Source organism: Leuciscus leuciscus, assembly GCF_965113295.1.
Source record: "Leuciscus leuciscus genome assembly, chromosome: 5".
Classification (NCBI taxonomy): Eukaryota; Metazoa; Chordata; class Actinopteri; order Cypriniformes; family Leuciscidae; genus Leuciscus; species Leuciscus leuciscus.
The window spans coordinates 10185637-10212282 of record NC_138729.1 but is presented as its reverse complement, the minus strand read 5'-3'; the positions used below and the strand labels follow the sequence as shown (position 1 = coordinate 10212282).

The 26646-nt window shown below is 36.0% G+C and overlaps 1 protein-coding gene across 2 annotated transcripts in view; it reads right to left on the bottom strand.

Annotated features, from left to right (window-relative positions):
- Positions 1–26646, bottom strand: part of arhgef12b (Rho guanine nucleotide exchange factor (GEF) 12b) — a 75381-nt gene that overhangs the window by 29772 nt on the left and 18963 nt on the right. Inside the window, exons 2-8 of one of the 2 annotated variants that reach the window (XM_082170080.1) lie at positions 15290–15310; positions 12149–12243; positions 4132–4230; positions 3724–3773; positions 2316–2373; positions 1915–2108; positions 298–417 (exon numbers count right to left, since the gene is read on the bottom strand). In XM_082170080.1, coding sequence (XP_082026206.1) covers positions 298–417; positions 1915–2108; positions 2316–2373; positions 3724–3773; positions 4132–4230; positions 12149–12243; positions 15290–15310 — 637 coding nt within the window. The remainder of the gene's footprint in view (positions 1–297; positions 418–1914; positions 2109–2315; positions 2374–3723; positions 3774–4131; positions 4231–12148; positions 12244–15289; positions 15311–26646) is intronic. The other variant, XM_082170081.1, reaches the window with a different exon arrangement.

Here is a 26646-nt window from a genome sequence, read left to right as displayed (position 1 = left end):
TGACTTCTTGTCACACATTCCACGTGTTTTACTGATGAATAAAATTTCACGTTACTTATTTATACATTTAGGGGAACAAAGTGATTGTGTGAATCTCATGAAGAAAAGTCTCGGTCATATTTCACCTCACACGAAAAAAATGTGATTCATAATGTCCAGACACAATCATTTTTAATATTAAAATAACATCTACATATCTTCTTTTTTTGCTCAGGTTTTAAAATCAAGAATTTCTCTGAATCAGAGGAAGGGAGCGTGTGTGTGTGTGTGTGTGTGTGCACGTATATGAGTCTGTACCTGTCCAGTCCCAGTGGGCTTGCTGAGCTGCTCCTGGTGCTGTGGAATGTGCTTCTTGGCGTCCTGGTTTTCCTTCAGTAGTTTAGGTGTAGGGTTCCTGCTGTACTCCTCCGTCATGGCCTGTAATTTATCAAACATCACAGCAGCTCTGATCATTCACACATCTCTTGTTAGAGAGGATGTGAGAATGAAGACAGACTCTGTCACAACATCACGTGGTTGATAAATGTACACTTATGTGTATGAGCTCAATGACAGTGCTAACCACACATGAGTCAGTCTATAATAATAGATTCAGTTCTGCAAATTAAGACATTACTTTCCCATGGTTCAAAACCAAATGTGTGCTACATAGGTCTACAAATATTAACAGGTTGCAGAACGGACACTGCGTGTGTTAAGCAACTGTGGCAGCAGCATTGCAAGTAGTCTTAATCAGCTTAATCACACAATCTTTTATAATAATAAAATACATTTCTTGAAGAAACAAAATAATAGATTAAATAAAAAAAAATAAAAAATACACATCTTAATTTGTAGATTTTAATAGTCCACTCACAATAACCAATGTACACTACCGTTTAAAAGTTTGTGGTTGGTAAGATTTTTGGTAACACTTCAGACATTCTACTAACTAACTATGAGTAACTTTGCAACTACATGTCAACTAACTCTCATTAGAGTATTAGTAGGCTTTGTGCTTAATATCTGCTAACACTTTAATTTGATGATCCACCAACAGACATTCAACTAAGTAACTTTGCAACTACTTCAACTGATTCTACTAACCCTACTCTACTAACAGTCGACTAAGAGTCTACTAATACACACTTAATGAGCGTTATATGACATGTAGATGCAAAGATTCTTAATAAGTTAGTATAAATGTCTAAAGTGGACTGCCAAAATAAAGTGTAACCAGATTTAAAACATTTTAAAAAGTATCATCTTATGCTCACCAAGATTGCATTTATTTGATCAAAAATACTATGTTAAATATTATTACAATATTATTTTATTAAAATAACTTTTTTTTTATATATTTTAAAGTGTAATTTATTTCTGTGATGGCAAAGCTAAATTTAAGTGTCACATAACAGAAATAATTCTAATATGCTGATTTGGTGCTCAGGAAACATTTCTTATAATTCTAAATGTTGAAAACAGATGTGCCATTTATCATTTTTGTGCCAACAGTGATAAAAAAAATAAAATCTGTATTTGATGAATATAAAGTTTAAGTAGAAATATTTTGTAACATTACAAGTGTCAAGTGTTTTCTGTCGCTTCTTATCAATTTAAAGTGTTCTTGCTGAAAAAAAGTTAATCTGATATCAATCTTTCGAAATGTAGTGTATCCTTTAAACGGTTATGAGGAAATACTCAATCTAGCAACCCAGAAATAATTTTTGTGTAGAGCCACAGCTCTCTTATCTGTCCGAAACACTCTCTGTATGAAAGCATGTGACTGATGTTGTATTTTTGCTGCTGTGATGCCTCAAACACACAATGAGTTACTGTAGTAAAAGGCTTACAGTTCTATGATAGAAAAAGAACGAGGCCTGATGGAGATCAAGGCTGTTTTTCGGTGATCTGAGGACAAGACTGTGTTCTTACCCATACAGGCAGAGGGGTGGGTTTGCGCTCCGAGGGGCTGGGGGAAGAAGAGGAGCGGTCTGGACCGATGGGCCCTGGGGAGTGAGGGGAAGTGAGCGAGAAGAGAGACCCCTCCTCCACCTCGCCGTCTGAGAGGGGGATCTGAGGCAGGCCTGGCGGTCTCCCCAGCACGGTTAGGGCCACATAGGAGCCCGCTGTAAACAAACACACACACACACACACACACACACACACACACACACACACACACACACACACACACACACACACACACACACACACACACACACACACAAAATTAGGTTATCTGTACAGAGAAACCAACAACTGCACAGAATTGTTCACTTTAAATGTGAATAACTTCAGTAAAATGATTAAAGTGAAAGCCACAGGCTACTTACATTTTATTAGCTTTACAACTTCTACATGATTTGAATGTGTAACTAATGTCCCATTGACCTGCATGAAAAACACACACACAAAACTGATTAAATTCATAATGATACTCAACATTAAAAGCAATATTGCCAGTTACTTTGTCTATTTCTGCACCAGCAACAAAAATAGTGCCAAAAATGCTTTTTATTTAGCTTGTTTATGAGTTTTGCACGATCAAACTACATTTCCCATTATTCTCCGTGACAGCATGATAATTATATATATACACACAGATAAAGCATGAATTACAAACCAAACATAACGTCCTTTAGATACACCAATGCTCCACTAAAGCTTCCTGTCTTTGTTGGGTAGTGGAAATGAGAAGAAATATAAAAAGGCCCAATGTGACCATTTTATTCTGACAGAACTGATGTGAAGGTACACAACTGTTCAAAAGTAAGACTTTTTTAAACAAATAATATTTTTAATCAGCAGGGACGCATTAAATTGATCAAAAGTGACAGTAAAGTCATTTATAATGTAACGAAAGATTTAAAAGAAATTCTGAAAAATGATTCACAATATAAAAACACATCATGGATAATAATAAGAAGAGTTTCTTGAACACCAAATCCGCATATTAGAATGATTTCTGAAGGATCATGTGACACTGAAGACTGGAGTAATAATGCTAAAAACTCATCTTTGTCATCACATGAATAAATTACATTTTAAAATATGTTCAAACAGGTATATTAATTTGTAATAGTACTTTACAATAATACTGTTTTTACTATATTTTTGATCAAATAAATGCAGCCTTGGTGAGCACAAGAGACTACTTCACTAACTGAGCCCAAACTTTTGAATGGTAGCGCACGTCACATCATATTTATGACATGTTAAGATTTCCGAACTCTTAAGTATGACCAGAGAAATATATTCATCTATTCCTCTTTATTCCGCCAGCAGGAGGCAGAACACGGCACCCGAGGCATCCTGCCAACATCAGGTGAGCCCGTCTGGAGAGCTTTGTATTGTAACCTCAGGGCTCAAAGATTTTTACTTTTATAACTGCTTTTATGTTGTGCTTATTTTCTATGCAAAGCACTTTGAATTGCCATTGTGCGAAATATTAATTCCCCTCCATGTAAAGCATTTTGAATAACTGTTTTAATTTTCCTTGCTTTTATTTTGTGATTATTTTTATTCCTTTCTATGTGAAGCACTTTGAATTGCCACAGTGTATGAAATGTGCTATATAAATAAACTTGCCTTGCCTTGCCTAAAGACACAAGCCCAAATAACAGTTTCTGGGGTTGGTCATACAGACTACGCTCATTTTTAACGGAATCTCAAGAAGTTATATTAAAATCTACTAATAAATCTGAACTTCATCACACTGGAGCCCCTGATGGTCATCATCACCTTTATGATCCGGTCGCCTGTCTGAACACCAGCTCGCATGGCAGCTCCATCTACATGCAAAATAAGAGAAAGAGAGATCATGCAGTCTGCTGGAATGAAAAATATAAGTTCCTTGATCTGAAACCGTCATTGTGCCATAATATCGCCACAGTACAGTGTAAGAATGATCACAAGCTTGAATACACATTTTCAATGCCTCGCTGTAGTTACTGGTAAAAGCAACTATGTATTTAGCACTGTCAGTGTCGTAATTATACCGTACTGTGTAACACAACTGGACAATTATCTAAGGCTGGGTAGTTAAAAGAGACAAGTGTGTGTTTAAGTCACTTGTGAAACTGCTCTGCATGTGCATGCTATGGAGGGCAAAACAAGGACAATGAACAACACGGTTTGTGTCTTTCTTACCCTCTTTTACAAGCTGTACAAACACAGGGTTATCGCCGCTCACTGTCAGCCCAAAGCCATTCTCATCTTTCTGGATGATGACACAACGCTGCACAAGCCCTAAGAGACAAACAGACAGAAAGATAGGGGGATAAAGGAATGGAAAGATATGGAGGGTGCAGGAGAAAGGATGAGGACTTGGTAAGTAGCACTCAAGGAGCTGTATAAAGAAGAGTGTGTTATTCCTGGTCACATACAGTATAGTGGTTGTGTGTGTGTGTGTGTGTAAAACCAGACCAAACGGTTGAGAGACTGTAGGTGAACGCACCGAAAATGATTTCTTAAAAGGCCTTGAGCATGCCAGATGCACTCAGTCATAAAAGAGCTTTAGAAACGACAAAACAACAAAAACCTGTTTCTTTTCCGGCATGCCAGGGACTTCATAGGAAGTCTATGTGAGAAAATGACTTGTAAACTCAAACATACACTACTGTTCAAAAGTTTGGAATCAGTATTTTTTTTATTATAATTATTAAATGAATTATTTAATTCAGCAATTATGCATTGTCAAAAGTGACAAGACATTTATATTGTTACCAAAAAAACCCTCTTCAAATAAATGCTGTTCTTCTGTTCTTTCTATTCATCAAAGAATACCCAAAAAAGTATAATGGTTTCAAAAAGAAACAGAATAACTGTTTTCAATGTTTCTTGAGCACCAAATCAGCATATTACAATTGCATTTTAAAATCTATTTAAATAGAGTACAGTTTTTTTAAACTGTAATACTATTTCACAATATTACTGTTTCACAAATAAATGCAGTCTTTGTGAGCATAAGAGACTTCTGTTAAAAACATTGTACTGACCCCAAACTTTTGAACAGTATGTGTGAATATGTGGAAAATATGCTCAAGGATAAATAGGAAAGATTTTAGATATCAAAGTCAAGATGAAACAGAGTCTGCAACCCATTTTACTTTTGTATTAAGAAGTATTTCCAAGAGAAACAAAATATTCAACAAGAAAAAAAGTCATTTTTTTCAATTAATATTAATAGAATATATCAGAGGGTTTAATGGTGTCAGAGTAGGAGCAAGTTATTGCATTACGATGAAAGATTACCAAAAAAAAGTCTTAAGAATAATTTTCATTAAGATCAGGAAGGTGTATTAATAATGTAAATGGGGTCAATTTTGATTTCAAACTGGCATAACCTTACAATACTATGAAAATTATATAATGTATAGTATACTTTTTGTACAGATCATAAATGAAGACCCACTGAAGTGCAAAAAATGCAAGTTTATAATAATGAGATAACTATAAGCACTTACAAATAAATGATTATGAAATAAATCATAATACAGCAAGGAAGAGTTGTGAACATACAACACTTGTGCACCCACTACACAAATTAAGATTTATTCAGCCCAGATAATTATAAATGTTTTGTTTAAATTTGAATATTTCAGTGTGTAAGCATATTGTTATTCCGGATCTCCCAATGCAAATGTATAGTAGCCTACAGAAACTAAAGGAATGATTTATGCCTTAGCTGACTGGTGTCTTTTAACAGTTTTTACATGGCTGCTGCTTTTGTGAAGAGTGGAAGTGTAAAAAAAAAAAAGTCAGATAACAAGTATCTCACCAGACTGGATCAGCCTGCAATGTGTTTACATGAAGTGTTTGGTGTAGCTCATAAGCCATTCATGTGTGATGGCTACAAAGCGGATTTCTCCATTTGTGCTGCTAACACAAAAACACACATGCACTCGCAAACACTCGGGCTGAGTGCAGCCATTGTATTGGACTTGATAAACCTATGCACTCCAAATTTGTGACAGCCACATTCAATAAAACAGGACTAGACGACCTGCCTTTTGAATTGTATTGCTTTATGGATGTGACTTCTGTCCTAGGTGCGCCTTTCAAACCACTTGGAAGTTGTTAGAAAGATTACTCCTCGTTCTCATGCATTATTATGCATATCTTTTGTTTTATTGGTTGTATTATATGTGCAATTTTTATTCATTTATACATTTTGTATAATTATTATTACATTAAATTTAAATATAAATTTTGTCTTAACACAAAAATGTATTTTTAACATTTATGTGTACATGCAATCTGAGTTGGTTATACAATTTTTTGAGAAAAAGTAAACGGATGCATGAAAACATTCACACAGGTTTTATGAGCAAAAATAAGCATGTATGCGTGGTTAGTGGACGAGACCCCCATGTCAGAAAACTAGTACGTTTTCATTTTCTGTATGAAAATGATGTGCTTATTTTAAATTAAATTCTTAATGAACAACTTGAGCTGGGTGCACTTGGTCAACTAACCACAAAGAATTGGCTAAATAAAATGTTTCAAGCATCTGTTCATTCATTCTGTTCACTTAGATCAAACAGATGGCTATGAAGTAAGATTAAAAGAAAACTAAAGGCATGAACTCACTATATAATAGATAAATAAAACAGCCAACGTGTAACAGAGAGAGACTGTTGCAAAAAGGCTAAGGTGTTTGAGGAAAAGGCACACCACGTTACCTCAATAATGCAAAAGGGAATTAACAATTGACAATTAAACAGGTCTTTGAGTAAAACCAATTCCACCAATTTATAGCCCGACACCAAGACATGCTAAAGGATTGTTGCAGGTTGAGTCTGATAGGCCGGCGGGCATACAAGGGAAAGAATGAGGCTCTCACACACACAAACACACACACACACACACACACCACAGCAAAACTCCAGAGCAGCGGCAGTGATCCAGTGACTCTTACCGCAAGACTCTGGCCTTCCGTCGGCTACTACACTCTGAACAGGCAGTTCTGACAGCAGAAAATATGTGGCACACACACACACAAACAGCAGAAAACAGCAAGAGAAATAATACGATTATGCAACAAAAAATCTCATTAAAATAAGAAAGAGTAACTGATATATACGTTTTGTATGGAGGAAATCTGTGGAGTTCAGCCGAATTTATCACATTTGAGTTTTTAAACAAAAAATTAACTAAAAAAAGGGTTAAAAAACGAATTAATAAAAAAGCAAAAATTTTAAATAAAATTTGTATAATAAATAATAATTAAATAGTAATACAAGAATACATCTACATTTTTCTTATTCCAAGTATCACTTCAGTTTTTAAAATAAGTCACACTTTTACCAGATTTGAGACAGTTTATCCAAAAAATTATATTTCAGATAAATGCTGTTCTTTTGAAATTCATTCATCAAATATTCCTGAGGGAAAAAGACCCTGTCACAACTGCTTTCAACATTGTTAACAATATATATTCCTTATTTCGCATATTAGAATGGCTTCTGAAGAAGCCCCAAACTTCTGAAGGGTAGTGTATAAATTGTATTAATTTATACATTTTGTATTAATTTGTATTAACACAATCCATATTTCCATCAGGACATTTTGAGTTGGTTGTAAATGTATGGATACACCTTATTTTAAGGTGTCTTTGATACAGTGTACCTTCACCGATTTTTAACCCGCTTTGTATGGTTACAATAGCATAGTATGTTTACTCGTTCTCCATGTTACGTGGACTGAGAAATTCACATTTATTTTGACAGCTCCAGGGCTTTAGTGAAAACTACAGATTATACTTCCGCATTTTTGTGTCCCCGTCCACGGACAGTCAGATCGACAGAGGGTTATTAGCAGAAAATATTATTGTAAGGGGTAGATTTATCACTGAAAACAGTATCGTACTGTGTTTACTCTATAAACAGAATTATGGTAAAAACAGAACACCATGGCAACAGCTTTCTTATTCAGGACGATGTTTTGCTTAAGGTGGTTGTCCGGAACTGACAGTTTTCCCTTCTGGCCTAAAACTGTGTTTGTGGTAATCCAGTTTGAAATGCTGACTGAGTTTGAAATTTTCATTTAGAAAATCTCTAAATATTTACGATTCTTTGCAGCCTTTAGCAACTGAATACAATGTGCTTGATCCTTCACTCGAGACTGAAAGCAACTCGCTCCCTCTAAACGTTGACTCTTCGGATTCTTGCACCCCGGAAGGATACAAATCAGCACCATTAGGACTAAATGTTTGCAAAGAAGTATTTCCTACTAAAGCAAGGCAGTATTTGAGGCAGTAAGCATATCCACAGCAGACTGGTGAGAGTGGCCTTGGACAACAACAAGCCCAGTGCATTATGGGTGTTGAAGTGTTGAAGCTATTTGGCAAATGGGAAGACAACAGCCTTTTCTCTCGGTTTTCTCTATCAGGAATCACTGATTTAAAAAATTATAAAAAAATAAATTCGCCTTTCTACTGTATAGGCAGCCGAGTTTTATTGAAAGCTCATTTTGCCAGTGGTGAAGTAGCCCTTTAAATACTGAGTAATATTAAATAATAACACTAATTTACTGTAGGGTTAAGAATAGGGTTTGGTTTAGGGTTAGTTAATTATGCATAATTTACTATTATTACTACAGTTAGAACATGTATAACAAGAACACTAAGTGTTACATGCATTTTAACCTAAATTTAGAAGAAAAAAACAAACAATGTAAACTTATTGAAGGTTTAATGCACAAAAATAAAGGTGTAGGTTAAATAATGGTTGTCAAACAGTCAGTTTATCCATGACCAACAGACAATGCTTCCCTTTCCTCCCGAATCATTTATAAAACGATGACTCAAATCCATCTCAGACACACCCTGTATATCCTCCTTGATGACTCAGCTAGATCCCTTACTAAAATAAACTGTCATCATGAAATGAGATTTCCCTCTCCGATGGCCGCACAGCTGTGCGTCTCTGCAGCAGGAAGAGCGAGAGGGATTACAGGCCTGTGACAACATCCGGAACTTGTGATGAGATGGGCCTCCTACATAATGGCATAACCAGGCTGCTAAAACGATATCAAGTCCAAAGCTCTGGGAATGAAAGTGTTAAACTTCCATGCTGCATGGCAACATGGGCTCTGATGTGGTTGGGTTGATTTGATCACTTCAGTCATGTCTAGTTAATCCCAAGAAAGATTATACATGAGTCAGGACTTCAAATCCAGGTTTGAAACACAGATGTGTGAGAAGTAGAGAAAAGTATACAAAGAGCAAATTTTCAATGGTACATGACGTTAATAAAGAAATTATACATTCTCACGGATCTCTTCCAATCGAGTGTGAATATGCGCATTTTGCATTTGTCCAATAAGCCATTTTTTTATTCTTCACTTTTGGTTCACGTGTCTGGAACCATCATTTGATATTGCTGTATGCTGAGGAAAAGTAACATTTAACTCCATGAGGGAAAACTGAGTGAAAAGAAGTAGTGAAATGACAACCAACTGTTGACAAAATGAGAATGTTTAAAATAGATCAGTCAAAAATGAAAAGTGTGTCTCATTTGCACTAACACATTTAAATTTCACACATTTCCGATTTCAAACCTGCAATAGACTTGAAAGGTTTGTGGATCTGTGGTGAAGGAGAAGATTTTTTGTGAATTTAAATGTTAGTCCCTACACAAAGCTATCGTACGAGAGCAGGCAAGTCATGTAGACTTTATTTTTAGGCTTGACATACTCAGTTCTCATTCATTTTCAATGTATGGAAAAGTGCTGTGTAAACATTTGGCCGTTTGTGACCACCACAGTCAAAATAAAACTACACTGCAACCGCACCACACACATCATTTGAGAAAAGTGTCAATTATATAATGATGGTAAAAATGTCAGTTTTCAAGATGTTAAAAATGTCACGTTGGCCAAAACTGACACAACTGGGTCGAGTTCCATATGCATTTAAAATGTTAGAAATTTTAGCAAATATTTAACGTTAACTTTTATATGTTTCCAGTGTCATTTTTTCATTGTTATATTTTCATTTATACACCAGAGTTGAAAAGTTTGGGGTCGGTAAGGCTTTTTAATGTTTTTGAAAGTCACTCATGATGGCTGTATTCATTTGATACAGTAAAACCAGTAATAATATTGTGAAAAAATTTTCTATTTAAAATAGCTGTTTTCTATTTTAATACGTTTCCAAATGTTATTTACTCCTGTGATGAAAAACGCTGAATTTTCAGCAGCCAATAGGGGCCATTCACACAGAGCGCGTTCGTGTGGTTAAAAAAAAACAGGTCAGAGAAGCGGAAAAAAACGCAACATATAGAGACGCATTTTTTCAAAGTTGAACTTCAGCACCACGTTTTTAGAAAGCTGTCATGCACAAGACCTGCAAAAGTTGCGAGACGTGAGCGCAACAGTTAACCGGGTCTGTCTAGCGCTTTTACATAGAAAAACAATGGAAAAGTAGTGCAGTGGAATAGAAAAAAAACCTTACTCCAGTTTTCAGTGTCACATGATCCTTCAGAAATCTTTCTAATATCAGGGCTCCAAGTTGACATTTGAGAGCAGTGGCACCGGTGACACAAAGTTCTGCATATAGTGGCACCAGCACCTGATTTCCTAGCACTGCACATACACTGTGTCACTGTGTTCATATCAGCGGCAGCATCAGTGTTGTGTGTCTACCCTCAACCTGCCCATAGCACTGTAATATTAATCCTATTTAATAATTTTGTCTCTTGGAAATCCACATTTGACAGTAGCATGAGTTGAGATGTGGATATAAATGTATTTTTATTTAAAAAAACACAAAACTGTTAACATTTTCTTATATTTCTTACATTTTATACAGTAACATTTAAATATTCTGTCTGTTTGAGTTAAGACTCTACTCCTATTAAAATTGGCAATTGGTCTGTGGTATTTGTTATGAAAAACGGTAGCCAAAATGCACTGTCTAAATACAAATGCACAAAAACTATAAAATACTGTAATTATGTTCCACTACTCCTTTAATACATTAAATACTTGTCTGCATTCTATATGAATATCCCACCTTTCTGCCACAACACCACGGTTATAGTTAGTGGACAATAAATCCATGGTAAATGTTGGAGATTTGTGGATCGAAAAGCCTTCTAACTGGATCGCTGTGGCACAATATTTTAGCAGCAGTTTTGTTGAGAAAGTCAGCGCAGTTTTATCAAACTATTTTAAAATCACAAGACATTTGTGCTTTGTATCGAAAAACTCGAATTCGAACGTTCTCACCGGATCTTCTCGCTGTCTTTTGGGCCGAGCTGATCAATGGTCCGCGTGGCGCAGTTCAAATGAGTAATGCTGTTCGTTCCGCTTTTGGTGCATTTGTCATCAGTGCCTACTAGTTAGGCAAATTGTTAGTGGCATCAGTGTGACCTCTAACAAAATTCAGTCGCATCAACAGTAAAAAAGTTCGCAAAATACAAGCATTTAGATGCAGTCTAGAGCCCTGAATATGCTGATTTGGTGCTCAATAAACATTTCTTATAACTATCAATGTTAAAAACAGTTGCTGTTTAGTGTTTTTTAACTGTGATACATTTTTCAGAACAGAAACAGCATTTATATTAAAAATCTTACAGAACCCAAACTTTTGAACGGTAGTGCATGTTGCAGATAAGCCAATAATATAATGTTTAATGACAGGTTTTATTGTTTATGGGTAAACTACCCCTTTAAGTGTTGCACTGAGTCACATTACTCAGCGGTGGCCAAAAGTCAAAGTCAGTGTTAAACCTTTAAACAAGGTGCTACTCCAGCATTTAAATGATGATTGAGGTCCCTGTGGTCCCTCTGATGTCACAGCTTGACATGTTCCTGCTGTAATTATCTTTATACAGACTGAGGCAGTCCAGCAGCACAAGTTGGGTCTGCATTCAATCTCTCAAACAATAAATCTACAGACATGCAAGTTCACTGCTCTTTAGAGCAATGTGCACTATATCTGCACAATATCCAAGCTGTCACAACCCAGATATATGCATTTCATTACAAATAACCTGATTAACTTCGTCAGTTCCTGTTAGCTTTCAAACTAAATAACTTGAAAACACTGAAACCTCTTGTTTTGCAACACAAAATATTCTTGAAATGAAGAAAACGAGAGAGCGAGATAGTTATGCATTATTTAGATGTCTTTCAAGGAGGCAAACAGGCGGGTTCTTACCTGTGGGGTCAAACTCATGCGAGGGGGGGACTGACGCCTTGTCGCTTTTGGGCTTTTTGTCTGGGGGATGGTCCTTGCTGAGAATACTTCCTGTCCTGTGCGCACACACACACACAAAAACGGGAAAAAGGGTCACCATCACCGCCACATCATGCTATTCTTATCCAGCAGCACACAAAAACTAGACAGGAAATTTGGATCCACTTACAAAAGGTCACACTCATGCCCCATGTCCAAAAACAGGCCCAGAGAGAGCAGACAAAACATTTCTGACCAACACAATGCAAACTACTGTTCACTGTGAATTCACCAATTACAAAAGAGCTATCATGTTGATGGGTCAGGATGGTTGCGTAGTCATCCATTAAGTGAATTCTGAGTTTAGCTTTAATATGGTACTTTAAAGGGGATACATTTATAGATGGCACTTCCCAGAGAGGGTTTTAGCATATTGTCCTGGTAAATTGAGAAAATCTATTTTTACTTTGCATTTATTTTAATTAAAAATATTTTTTTGTCTCTATGAGTGCAATTATTTAGCTGTTTTGCACACTTGTAACAAACAGCAAAGCTAATCGGATTCCATACAAGTCTCCATCTTCCCACCGGTCACAAAAAATGAAAGACACATTGCGATTTTTTTCCTCTTATTTTTGTTTTGATGTTACTTTAATTTACGAAGCCTCTAAAGCAGGGGTGCCAAATCCTGTTCCTAGACATCTACCTATCAGCAGAGTTCAGATCCAACCCTGATCCAACACACCTGCCTGATCCAACACCGCTCCACGAGAAACTTTGCATTCATTCACAAAATGTTTGCGTTCCCCCCAGAAACTTTTTTGAGTTCTTTGCGAGTGAACGCAAAGATTCTTGTGGGAACGCAAACGTTTTGCGAGAAAACGCAAAAGCATTTAAAAATATATTTTTTCCTCCCCCACAAAGTCCCATATTAATTAAAACGTTAGGAGTCAGTAAGATATTTTTTTAAAGAAATTAATACTTTTATTCTTCAACAAGAACACATTCATCTAAAGTTTTTAATGTTACAGAAAACTTGCATTTCAAATAAATGCTGCTCTTTGAACTTTCTACACATCAAAGAATGCTTTAAAAAAAAACATTTAAAAATATGCAAGAATAGAAAAGTTATTTTAAACTGTAATTCATAATATTACTGTTTTATTGTGTTGTTGAAAAAAATGTATGCAGCCCAGGTGAGCATAAGAGACTTCTTTTAAAAACATTTAAAAAATCATACCATCCCCAAACTTCAGAAGGGGAAAAAAATGATTAGATACAAATTATGATCAATTTTCCTCAAAATTTTTTTATAAAAAATAAAATAAAATAAAATTTGGTTGAACACGATCAGGGGCCAGTTGCATAAACTTAGCCACTATAGAGATTTAAAATAAAAAATAAAGGTTCTTTATTAGAATTGGTGGTTCCATGAAAAAAACTTTATAATTATCAGAACCTTTCCATTGCGCAGAAGGTTCTTTATAGTGGAAGAAGGTTCTTCAGATAATTCAAATGCTCTTTACATTAAATGGTTCTTTTACGAACTGTTGACTGAAAGATTGTTTGGGGAAGCAAAAAAGTTATTCCATATCAATGCTTCAAAAACTCTTTTGGAACCTTTTTTAAGAGTGTAGGCCTAAGGCTATGTTCACACTTAGCGTCTTTTTTCAAACTGCCAGCGTCTGTTCTACATTATAACCCTATGGAGTGAACCGTTTTTTCAAAAAAGTCCTGAGCGCTTTTTTAGACGCCACCGCCGGCGTCTTTTTCTGCAGCTCAGAGCGTCTTTTTAAGTTGAAAAAGTTCAACTTTTCTGAAAAGAACGCCCTACGTCAAGCGCCTTTTTGACAGCTGACCAATGACAAGCGAGTAGCGAGACCTGTCGTTTCCATAACAACAAGAACAACTGTCTGTCGTGCACCCACAAACGTCTTTGTGAACCGACATTCTCCTCCCCGGTAACTTCAAAAGCCAACGCAAGAGCCAACTTTCTCTTTCTCGACATTTTTTGCATCACACAGCACTAGGCTACTGTTCCAGCTCTTGTTATAGCAACAAAAGACGCGCTCGGCTGCTATTTGTAACCGAACGCTGCCAGCGTTTTTTTTTTGCAAAAAAAACGCCGTTGTCAACTTTTTCTTGTCAAAAAAGACGCTAAGTGTGAACATAGCCTAAGACTTTAGTTCACCCAAAAATGAAAAGTCTGTCATCATTTACTCACCCTCAAGTTGTTCCAAACCTGTTTAAGTTTCTTTCTTCTGTTGAACACAAAAGAAGATATTTTGAAAAATGTCGATAACCAGACACAGTTGACGTGAGCCACTGACTTCCACAGTACTTTTTCTTTCCTACTCGAAATGGAAGTCAATGGATGCTGTCAACTGTCTGGTTACCAACATTCTTTAAAATATCTTCTTTTGTGTTCAACAGAAGAAACTCATGCAGGTTTGGAACAACATGAGGGTGAGTAAGTAATGACAAAATTTTCATTTTTGCGTGAACTATCCCTTTAAGAATTAGTTTGGCCAATTAGCAGTTAACTAAGAGGTTATAATTCAAATTGGACCGATCTACCTTTTAATGTAACTGACTTTAAAAAGTTAGGACCAGCCTTAAAGAAAAAAATTTAGAATACTAATTTTTAAGACTAGTCTAAGCAGTTTATGCAACCGGCCACAGATAATGATTCTTATGATTCTTGATTTTATATATGTTGTAATTCCTAGAAGTTAGTGAGTTTTGCCATTTTTTAATTCGCATTTGATGAGTGTACGCTTTGGATCCTGCTCACAAGAAAATAAGCAAGCTAAACTTAACAGCTGGGCTTGTATTAACTAACATTAGCAAAGATGAATAAATAGTGTAACAAATGTATTGTTCATTGTTAGTTCATGTTGCATTAACTAACGTTAACAAATGAGACCGCCTGAAAGTGTTACCGCCTGAGTTAATGCTGTGAATCTGAGCATTTTATTTCCATACTGTGTCACTGTGTTCATATCAGCGGCAGCATCAGTGTTGTGTCTACCTCAACCTGCCCATATCGCTGTCTGTCTTCTCTCTGGGACTATGAGGGTGTTTCACTATGAAAGAGCAACAGGAAGGAGGAACAGCACTCACCTGCTCGCTTTTTTGGGAAACCTGGAAGACAAAGAACGTATATTTAGAAAAGAAAAAGGCTAATAGAAGTTTAACAATAGCAATTCATTTTTCAAAAGTGGTACAACTACCATTCCAAAGGTCGGTGAGATTTATTTAATGTCAGTAAGACCAGTTAGACTTTTTTTAATGAAAGAAAAGTCTCCAAGGCTGCATTTATTTAATCAAAAATACACTAAAAACAGTAGCATTGTTAAATATGATTACAGTTTAACATAACGGTTTCCCATTTTAATATATTTTTAAATCTAATTTATTCCTGTGATGGTAAAGCTGAATTTTCAGTATCATTACTCCAGTCGTGACATGATCCTTCAGAAATCATTCTAATATGCTGATTTAGCTAAACATTTCTTATTATTATCAATGTTGAAAACAGTTGTGCTGTAAAAAAAATTAAATCAAGATTTTTTTTTAGATGAATAGAAAATTGAAATTTGAAATAGAAATATTTTGTAACAATGTACATGTATTCGTCACTTTTGATCAATTGAATGCATCATTGCTGAACACAAGAAAAAGAAAAATCTTACTGACACCAAACTTTTTTGTGTGATATAAACATTAACATTATTTTAAGATAACATTAAACATAAAATTACTAATTTCTAACTAGCCCATGTTAAAAGAGCCCACCACCCAAATCTCTACAATATTTATACACAAGTTAATATAAAAGTTGATTTTAAATAATTAATTTAGTAAAGAATTAGTTAAATAAGTTAAAGAATAAGCTAAATTATATTATGCAATCACCTAGACGGCACATACCTCCCTTCTTTGACACACACCCTCTCACGATGCCACAATATATGTATATCTAGGTCATTTTATTAATATATTATAAATGATCAAGTAAGAGTAAGAGGTGAGCAAAATAACCATGCTATCTACATCATGGTATGTGACAGTTAAATTATGGAAAGTGTATATAACAAATAGCTATTCCTGCAGGAAATTCAACCCAGAGATATTTTATATAGGCCTACTACATAACCAATTACTATTTACTGATATTCTAGTGAGTTATAATCTAATAGCACAGATAAACAGTATAGTGGAATCTCTACTGGTTGACATACTGCCTCAGCAAACACCACTAATGACCGTTTCCAGACATATCCAAACAAGCCCACAGAGGCCATGCATTATTATTTTTCTGTCTTGTTTGCTTGGGATCATTACATCATTATTTTTGCAGTTCTGTCTCAATTTTCTCTCCTTAGTACAGTCACCATTATGCTGTAACTGCCTATATACTGTGTGCACTGCTATTGGTGGTGTTGCATAATGAATTTATGGTTGACTTTCCATCACCCTAAAATTTCCCCTGCCGGTTGTGCAGCCCATAATCTGTTTGGTGTGTCTTGCAAATGGATTCATGTACTGTACAAGGATAAGATTCAGCTGTAAGTATTCCCTTCGGTTCCCGACCTTGTAAAGGTAAAAATGTGTCTGTTAAGTAAATGGTCTTAAGTAAATGCCCCCTAAAGTATCCAAACAAATAGAAAGTCTCATTCAAGAACAATTCATTGACTAGTTGATTTCAAAAAGTGTGTAGTTTTGTACTACACTTCAAGCAGTCTGAACATGTTAAGCTGGTGTGACCTGGTTTTTCCAGCAGGGATTTCTGCCCTTGACCACAGAGCGGAAAAGACATTGGTTGTGTACAGTAAGGCTTTCATCTAACACAAGTTTGCATGTTTCCACAGACATCAGATCCTCCATTCTCATGAGTCACATGTATTTTTGAATTTGTGCGTCATCCTTTAACATGGCAGAGTACTGAGATAGATCATAGAGATAAACTCTGCAGCCGAACACGCAAGAGCCGCCGTATCTCATCAGCGAGCGGACCTCACTTTGGGAAGGAGCCTCTTTACAGAAATAGCTCAGACATCTTGTCCTCCCTCCCTCTCAGCTCCTTCCGCGGGTGTTTTTTGTTTTTGCTGCTGTTCCTTCCCCTCCACAATGGAGCTCCGCACGGGAACAATAGCCTTCACGTCAGAGCCGGCCCACTACACAGCAGCCCTGTGGGCCTGATTCCCGGAAACAGAAAGGGCTTCTGGCAGGGTCCCCTGTTTCCTGAATGTGTGAATGAGGGAGGGAGGGGGAAGGGGGCGTTTGGGGTGGCTAAGAGTGAAGGCAGGGGGCAGGACTGGGCCAAAATAAAAATTCTCAGGGCTTTGCTCCCTCACGCTTCCTACTTCTCTCTTTTTTCCAAGGCACAGCGCTCTCCTTCTCTGGAAAACTGTCTTTAAGCTTTCAGTGGTCAAAAAACAAAATCGCAGCTTAAAAATTCGCAAGCGCTGCCGATCCAGGCCACAACAATCAAAGCGGAGATAAACTGAGAACATCAATCCTCAAGGAAATCAAGGAGAGGTTTTTTTCCCCTTAATGCTAAGTAAAAAAAAAATTTATAAAAAAAATGGACTCGAGAGAAAGGAGTTCGAAAATCTGATTCACTCTGGCCTCTTTTTTCGAAAAAAAAAGAGGGGAAAAACTGTAATTATCTTGTGAGCTTTTGTGGAAACAGGAAAAGCCTCATAATCCAGTTCACAAGAGATTAGAGAGAGGAAAAGAGAATTAATGTCATGGTACTTTGGTTACTTTTCTTACTGAGCTGTCTGAGTGAATCAAACCAACTGTTTTGTTAACCTGATTCACCGTTTCATTATAAAAAGAACCAAAAATTGATCAAAAATCGATCCAAAACCGATGTTTGGGCATTGCTGGTTCAGAATCTAAACAGTTATAAGAAAAATAAGACTTGATTGATGAAAAATGGTTGACTTGGTAATCTCTTTCAGTATTATTTTTTTACTTGCCCTCCAGCAAAAAAACAACAAAAAACTCTGCCTTAGACCATATGACAAAATACTATTAAAAATGATGTTTGTTGGTATCGACAAAAAACAGACTCAACAGCAGGGCTGAGTCCACTGAAGAGATCTCTACAGAGCCATGAATGTCGCAGGTCTGTGCACAGTCTGTGTGCAGAAGCTGACATCACAGAAACAAATGTCATAATAGAAACCAATTGTCATTAACATAATAATTCAATGACAATTATCAGTGAAGAACAACTTGAATTTGGTCTTTTCCTCACACAAAGTTATCAAATCACTTAAAGACAAGATGTAACGGAAGTAACGACAAATTATTTCTTATGTATGTTAACATACAATTCACCAGTTGTTGATTGGATGGAAGCAGATCTAAATTAGAGTTTGAAGATAATTGTAAGAAAGGTTTGTGATAAGAATTGGAGAAGTCCAGCATACGTTGCCAGGGAGAAGTCTGTCATTTCACCGGAAAAATAAAAGAGGAAACATTACTATCAGTTCATGCATTCAAACCCATGAACTTGTGGATAGTGCCATTGTTTGAACAACTGGAATGCTGAACACATGAAAAGATGAATTGTTCGCAATAAAATCATAAATATGCATTTAGGAAATAGGGTCAGTTTCCATTTCGTGCCAACTTTAAGTTCTGGAATATACAACCCAACTATTTTAATGGTGCTTTTTTCTGTTTTTGGAAGGCAGTCAACTTTCAGTGTATGGAAAAGAGCAGCTTGCTCAAGACACAAGTGTCAATAAATGATGACAAAGTACATTTTTGTGTTAACTATAAACCTGTAACACTGTTCAGTGCAAGTTACTCCTGTCATAAAACCATTTCAGATGAACTAAAACTACAGCACTACATGGATTTTATCAAAACATCAATCAACTTAACTATTACTGATGTCATTTCAGTCAAACAAGAGATGGTTCCCAGGCCACGTCTCTCAAAGACAACATTAGCATGCTGATTTACAAGCAGCAGTGTTAATGACTCTACAATAGCAGCAGATCTGTAATATGATGCCATTGTAACAGAGGGAATAATGATTATGCTAAGCTGCTCAGAGAACATTTAGCACCTCATTTTCCTGCATTTGATGGCCAACAGCAGCCTGGATTAAAGAGCCATTTGTGGGGTTTTGGAGTATTTGAAATGATTTGAGCGTCTTTGCCTCACTGAGCTGTTAAGCTTATTAGTGCGAGACTGGACTTTAACCAAACACGATGTATACATTTGTCCATTTGTTTATTGTCCTCATTGTTTCCATCCATTTTGTGTGTAACACTTATCTTGAATCCTATTGGCTGGCAAGTCTTAAAATATGTATGATCACAGCAGAACATGCCTCAAGGCTGATAGTAACAGCGGCCACACCTTCTGTCCTATTGCCCCCTTTCACTCTCTCTTCAAGTGCTTGAAGGATGGGGTCTCATCTCCAGCGCAACCTCTCCTTCTGCCCCAATAAACCCGATGAGAGCGACAGAACGAGTGTGCTCGGGGACGCACATTTCTTCACGCTAGACTGTCTCTTCACGTTTCATTATGATTAGGATGGGCTGGTGGGGGCAGGAGAGAGGGTGAGAGGAACATACATTCGTTGAAACTTGAGGGAATCCTGTTCTCTCAATTCCCCAGAAGATCCAAACACAGTACAGTACAGTACAAATGTGAACCTACATTATACACACAGGGGAAAAAACAATCCCAGCAACACAAACAAGCTGCCATGATCAGGAAATTTGGTGCTGATGATGAATTGTCAATCTTCTACTATTAATAATAAATTGTATAAAAAGTATAATTTAATCGATCATCATTTTGATGAACACATATCGTTTCCTAAATCCCAAGAATTGATCATTTGTCTATGCTGTCTTCACTTGATGATTTTGTAGCACGCCTCCCATCCAATAATCGCAAGCTTTATGCTTTGTTAATTTTGTTAATTTAAAAATAATTTTTTAAAAAAAAGTTTTTTTTTCAGAACAGTCTTTATAATAATAATAAAATATAATTAAAAAAATTAAGCATTTACACTGAGATGTTTTGGGACAAACAATGTGTTTTTGTACATCAATTATTGGCTACAGACATCATTAAATCAATCAAATTTAAAAGTTTATTTATTGCTTATTAATTTGAAAGATTCTCTATATCAGGGTTTTTTCAAACTTTTTAAATGCCAAGGCACCCTAAAAAAAATCCCCCTTTTGAGGCCCCTTTATTAGGCTTTGATATATAATATAATATAATATAATATAATATAATATAATATAATATAATATAATATAATATAATATAATATATGAAAAAAAATGAAGCATTTGGCTAAATATGTTCAAGAAACATAAATATGCTAATTCTTTTTTTTTTTTTTTTTTTTTTTTTTTACATCCCTAAAACCCACACACAAACCTATTTAAACTGACATTTTTAACTGAGGTATTTATTCGCTTCCTGTCTTTAGTGGGTGGAGCTTGACCAAAATGCTGCAGAGTGGATGAAACTTTATGAAAATAATTAAAAGTCTATGCAGCACTATTCAATCATTAAATTAAAGTGATTCAAAAATAGTTTGTTTAGCTTAAACACGAAAAACTCTCGTTCTCTTTTGATTCTGCTCTGAAGAAGCTCAGATGATTATAGAATTTCATAAACTTACAATGGGCAAGAGAACGTCTAATAGGCATGATACTGACTGTTTGTGAATGCAGATATGCGTTCACGACAGATGTTTGAGAACTGAACTGTGATTAAAGGGAGACTCCAGTGCTTTTTCTGTCTAGTTCTTTTGTTGCCATTGTCAACAACACATGCAAATGCTACGGTCTGTGACTAAAACACGTCCAAAGAAACAGACTTTAAACAATAGCAAAGATATTTTAAATAAACACAATGGACAGCCCATAGAGGGTGAAGCTGAGATAATACATTTCAAGAAACCTAAAAGGAATTTCTAACTGCAGAAAACTAATGTTCATCCATTATGACAGTGTGAAGACAGACAAGAGTGTGAATCTGAATATGGAGCAGCACTTCAACATTCTCAAGGTTTAAACACGCAGAATGAGAATAAATCAAACACTAAGGAACTTAATCACAGAGCATAATTATTCAATTAAAGTTTCAAGTCTAGTTCTTAGCAAAAGTCTGAACAATCAAAGTTCCCAAAATAACTTACACAGATTCAATTCGCTGTATAGCTAATTAGCTATCAAATCAAATCAGGCATGCAAACTCACAAAGGGTTAAAAAAAAGATGAGACAATTACAGATCTGAGGAAATACTTACATTTCGTACAAATACGTACATTTAAGTTATTTTCATATGTATTTATATTTTTTTATAATATTTAATTTTAATGTAATAATAATCAACATTATTTAAGGTTATATTTGAAATATAACAATAAATACATTCAGAAACAGGATTGCCAGGCTCACTAGCCACTATTGTAGTCAAGCACTTCAGGTCTACACGAATCACATAGGTGAACAAATGTGCTTTTCAGAAGAGTGAATTTTGACGAAATGAGCCGTTTACACCCCTGTTTACAACCCATGTCCAATTCAGGAAAATTCATAGTTTCATTGATTCATTGTCCAATTCTGCTTATTGCTTTCTGTGTGCACATTTTAATGTGACCATTCAAGCGCGAGAAGACGCAAAATAACTCAATTTGGCACTTGTGCAGCATTTTCTGTGCTGTGCATCCAAAGCGTGTGAACAAAAATAAGCCGCTCATATAGTGCGCATATACTGAATGGAGTTCTCTTTCGCGTCTTATTGTGCTTGAATGGACAATTACACACAAAATTATGTCAAAATATCCTCGTAAGAGTCAGTTTTGTTTTAAAGGTGCATTGCGCAAGTCTCTGAGTTTTTGCAGAACTATGCCCCCTCTGGCGTTAAGCGAAACTGCAGCCAGAACAAAACACGCTCACGGACAAAAGTTTTTTTTTTTTTTTTATCTTACGTGGAGTTTGCGTTGGTGTTTGAAATTAACTACAAGCCGGTCTCTTAGAATCCATCTTCTACGGAGAATGGCGGCGAATACACAAACCTGCCAGACAGCCAGGTGAGCGTGCCGTGAACGCGCATGACGTCACGCCCAGTCTAAAATTCCGTCCCGAATCCCTTTACTTTACAGGATTATAGAGACAATCTCAGTGATCAGAGAAGGGCTCATTCAGCCCATCAGGCAATTGTTTAAGCATGTATGGGTTAGAAAACGGGTATTTTTAACATGAAAAGTTGCTTAATGCACCTTTAAGTGAACGTAAACAAGTGAGAAAGAAAACGCATACAGTATATTGGATCTGTGCATTCGGTCTTAATGACTTTTACGTTAATCAATGAACAAAAGAAACTTTTGTAACTTTAATAAGGATTAATCTACATTGTATGTATAAAAAGAAAACTATGCAGTGTTATTTTACATTTGATTAAATTTCTGTACCTGAACTTTGTTCAGTTGTATTTATTTGTGCTACTGCTAATTTTGTTTATTTGTACTTATTTTATTATTGACTGTTTACTTTTCTTTAATGCTGTAATGTATGAAATACGGATGCAACGAAATGAAAATTCTGGATGCACTTGGCCAAAAACCGAAACTTCCTTAATTATTAATTTCTCAAATGAGTTTTTTTGTATATTAATATTTGACTTTTTGATGAAATCAAATAATTTTATGGAATCTGAATTAAAAAAATACAAGCCAATAAAATAAAATAACGCTTTTATTTAAAGTAACAGAAAAGGACAGAAAAGAGAAAATGTATTAAAATAATATAAAATATTAATAAATTATTCTTAATTCAGTTATTTGCAACAATACAGATTATACAGATACTTTTTTTGACCAATTATCAAAATATGATTGTTTATAACACTGATATAAGTGATCACCCGGATTTACACCTACCTATATTGTATTTATATAAAGCGTTAGGTAGCAAATTTGCTTTATATATTTCCCTGGCGTCGTAATCAGGCACATTTAAATGTCAGGAAACACGATTCCTGGCTGCAGGTCAATACTTGTTTTTGTAATTTAAACTAATTTTGTTTTATTTGCGTTTTCTCAGTTTCCCCCATTAAATCCAGTCATGCAGCAGCTCTTTTGCCACTCAGTCCGGAAGAGAGGGTGCTGTCTGGCGGGAAAATTATGTTAATGCATACCCTCTATAGACATCTTTGACGCTTTTCACCGAGTGCTTACGCAGATACAAAAGGGATCATTTGAAAGCAAGCATCCATCAACGGATCCCTAATATATCCCCTGATAGACACCTGCTTTGCTTTCAAACGCTCTCGTGTGTATCTGTATAAGCGCTTGGTGAAGAGCGTCAAAGATGTCTATTTACAACATGTTACTGAAGCGTTGATTATTGTAACCAATCAGAGACAAATATTTTGAGCATGTGAACACAATGGCCAATCAGAGACATATGTTGAGTGCGTGAACACAATGGCCAATCATAGGTGTGTAAGAATCTGTTCAACAGCGCTCAAAAAGAGGGAAATGCTGGTATCATCACATTTTTTAAATGTCAGTACCAAAGTCGGTACTTTTGACAACACTAATTCGAAGTTGTGCATCTTCGAAATCAACCTGCGAATGGCTTACTAATGATTGACTCCACATACTAAACTGCGAACAGCATTTTAATGCATTTTAACATTAAAAAAATGCACAAGTCTAATGGCAGCTCAGGGGTCAAAGGTCAAATAATCTGGTGGAACACAAGCCGAGGCAACAGCTGATTCCCCAGCAGCTGAACTGAGCTGCCCATCGGCTGCATAGCAGTGCAATCCCAGACATGAGATTCTGCCTCCAGACAACAGCATTTCTACTCTGATCACGAACCCACTTCACTCACGATTCCTCACTTTAATCATTTAAAAAACGAGTGCAAAAATGGCTCCAGGGCTCTAAAACAAACATGATTTACACTTCAGAAGCTACAGTCTGGTCACAGCGGTGTGAGAGAGATTGATGAGGTTGTGTGAGTGTAGAAAGCTCAGAGTTCATGACAGATGCGGCAGTTTCCTCGGGTCAATCCCTTCGAGCCTCGATCAATTCTACAATTGACAGTGTAAATGCATGAAACACGCTTGACATGAGTCAAGACTTGCTCTGTGTGCCACTCTGCAGGTAGCCCCAGGCTACTGTTAGTCATTGAAAACTAATGGCATTAACGTATACTAAGACGATATCATTTAAATCATTACTGGCAAGTATATAATAATAGTCAAAGAATTTCTATGCGCCTAGAAGGTGGTTGTTCAGCTTTTTACAACTGAAAAGCATCAGTGTTCATTGGAGCATTTCAAAATATGCAGAAACGATCACGCAACTACTGTACCTGTAGCACAGTAAAAAAAAAAATTTGGGGGCTTAAAGTCCGCGTGAACCGGAAGTTGCAAACGACTTTTCTCCAGTGCTGTGACGTATTTCCCAGTGAAAAGGAATATTGAACAGAGGGCAGGGTTTTACTCTAGCGCTCCTCCTCTCCATCTCTCGCTCATTACAGACTAACGATGAGGGGAGTGGTTAAGCGTTTCCCAACCTAAGTCCTCAAACCTACGTCATCAGGGAAGGTCCTCCAATGCAGAGGGGAGGGGCATTTTCAGATTTTGATTAAAGATTACGAAGCCAAAAAATGTTTTGTGTGTTTTAACTTGCACAGATTAATTGTTCACCACAAGACTAGTTATATGCGCTAACAAAGTAAATACGGTCCATTTTGATTTCAGTTGGACTTTAACTAATCTAATTATGTATTGTTCAACTAAATCCTTCTGATGTTATTTGATATATATTAATATTAGAGGTGTAACAGTTTTCAATTTATCACGGTTTGGTTTTTATCACAGTTTTAGGGTCACAATTTCTTTACAGTTCGGCATATGCTATGTTCAGGGAAAAATAAAAATAAAAATGAAGAAAATAAGAAATAATCAAACTTCAAGCACCAGCACAAATACATGCAACAGAGCAAAGATATAAACTCCTTTTCAGGTGATTTTGGCATCTAACAGTAATTTTCCGGTACAAAAATGTAATAAAATCAAATATAAAATTGCATTACATATAATCCTCACTGTATAAATTAAACAAAGATTAATCATTATGAAAGGTGCAAAAGGTGATTCTCTACAGAATATTTTTTTTGTTATGCTGGTTGAAAGTCTATCCTGATAGCAATCACTATGTGAAGCGGTCTTAATGTATTTTTCATAATATCATGTGTGGATGCATAGGACCATAAAATGTTTGTTCAATCATTGCATTCAGTCCAAATAAAATGATACCACTGTTGCCTGTCAGTCAAAATGTGTTTGCATTCCACTGCGTCAGTGAGATTCGATTGGGTTGCCGATATGTCCTGAAATTGCATATGAATAAAGCTGAAATACAGTGCATTCTTTCCTTTATGTCAACAGGTCAACTTCTGAACTGGAGTCATTTCAGAATCACATACTTGTATGCAAACAATCGCTTCTTGCAGGGAGGGCGGGATGGGATCATATGCTTTCAATGCTAGCAGGCTAAAGTTAGCATTTCCCAGATCACCTATTGCACCTTTAAAGCTACAAAACCTATCCAGTAAGAGCAGTGAGTGATTTCCTTGTCTTCTGTTGTTTAATAGACAGCAGGAATATTAGGCTGCTGTCACTAAGACAATGCACGGATCCAAAATACTGATTCTGGTACACATGCGTTGTCTTTCTCGATTGTTTACGTTCACTTAAGACGTAACCTACTATGTTTGCTAGGATACTCGCCAAGATGGGCATGTTGACAATTTTTGTGTGAATTTGTCCGTTCAAGCACAATTGGAAGAGAACTCACTATTTGCGTGTAGTCTGAGAAGTGGCTTCCATGTGCGTGCTTCAGATGAGAGGACACACAAATCAGCGTGTGCGCGAGTTCTCTTTCGTGTCTTTTGTGCTTCAAGGTTTAAATTGGCAAGGCTTAAATGAGTTTAATTTAAACACAGATAGCAACGTGTGCTGTTCAGGCCTCACCTGTGCTCACACGGTCAACATCAGGGTATTAACAGTGTAAATGACTGGTTATATTAGAGCATTAGAGCAATTTTTTTTTTTACAACGTATTGGAAAGCCAGAAAGCATATATACACATTACACACCTAATTAATATGCACTTGCTCTAAAATGGATTTAAAAGGAACCTTGTTGCTAAGTTTTGAATCTAAGCGGAAAAAAAGAATGTTTCAGTAAAAAAAAAAAGCTTGTTTCTGTTTTATTAAATGTTCCCCTAAAAAAAGAAAAAGATTTGTGTTAAATATGCACGCTAAAACTTCTGTGAACATTTTTAAGTAAAGACAGAAAAATTGTTGATTCAGTGTTTTAAACCATGCCATTAAAACAGTACAAAATAACTACTTTGAATTAGATTATATATATTTTTTATTTTTCATTTTAATTTTAG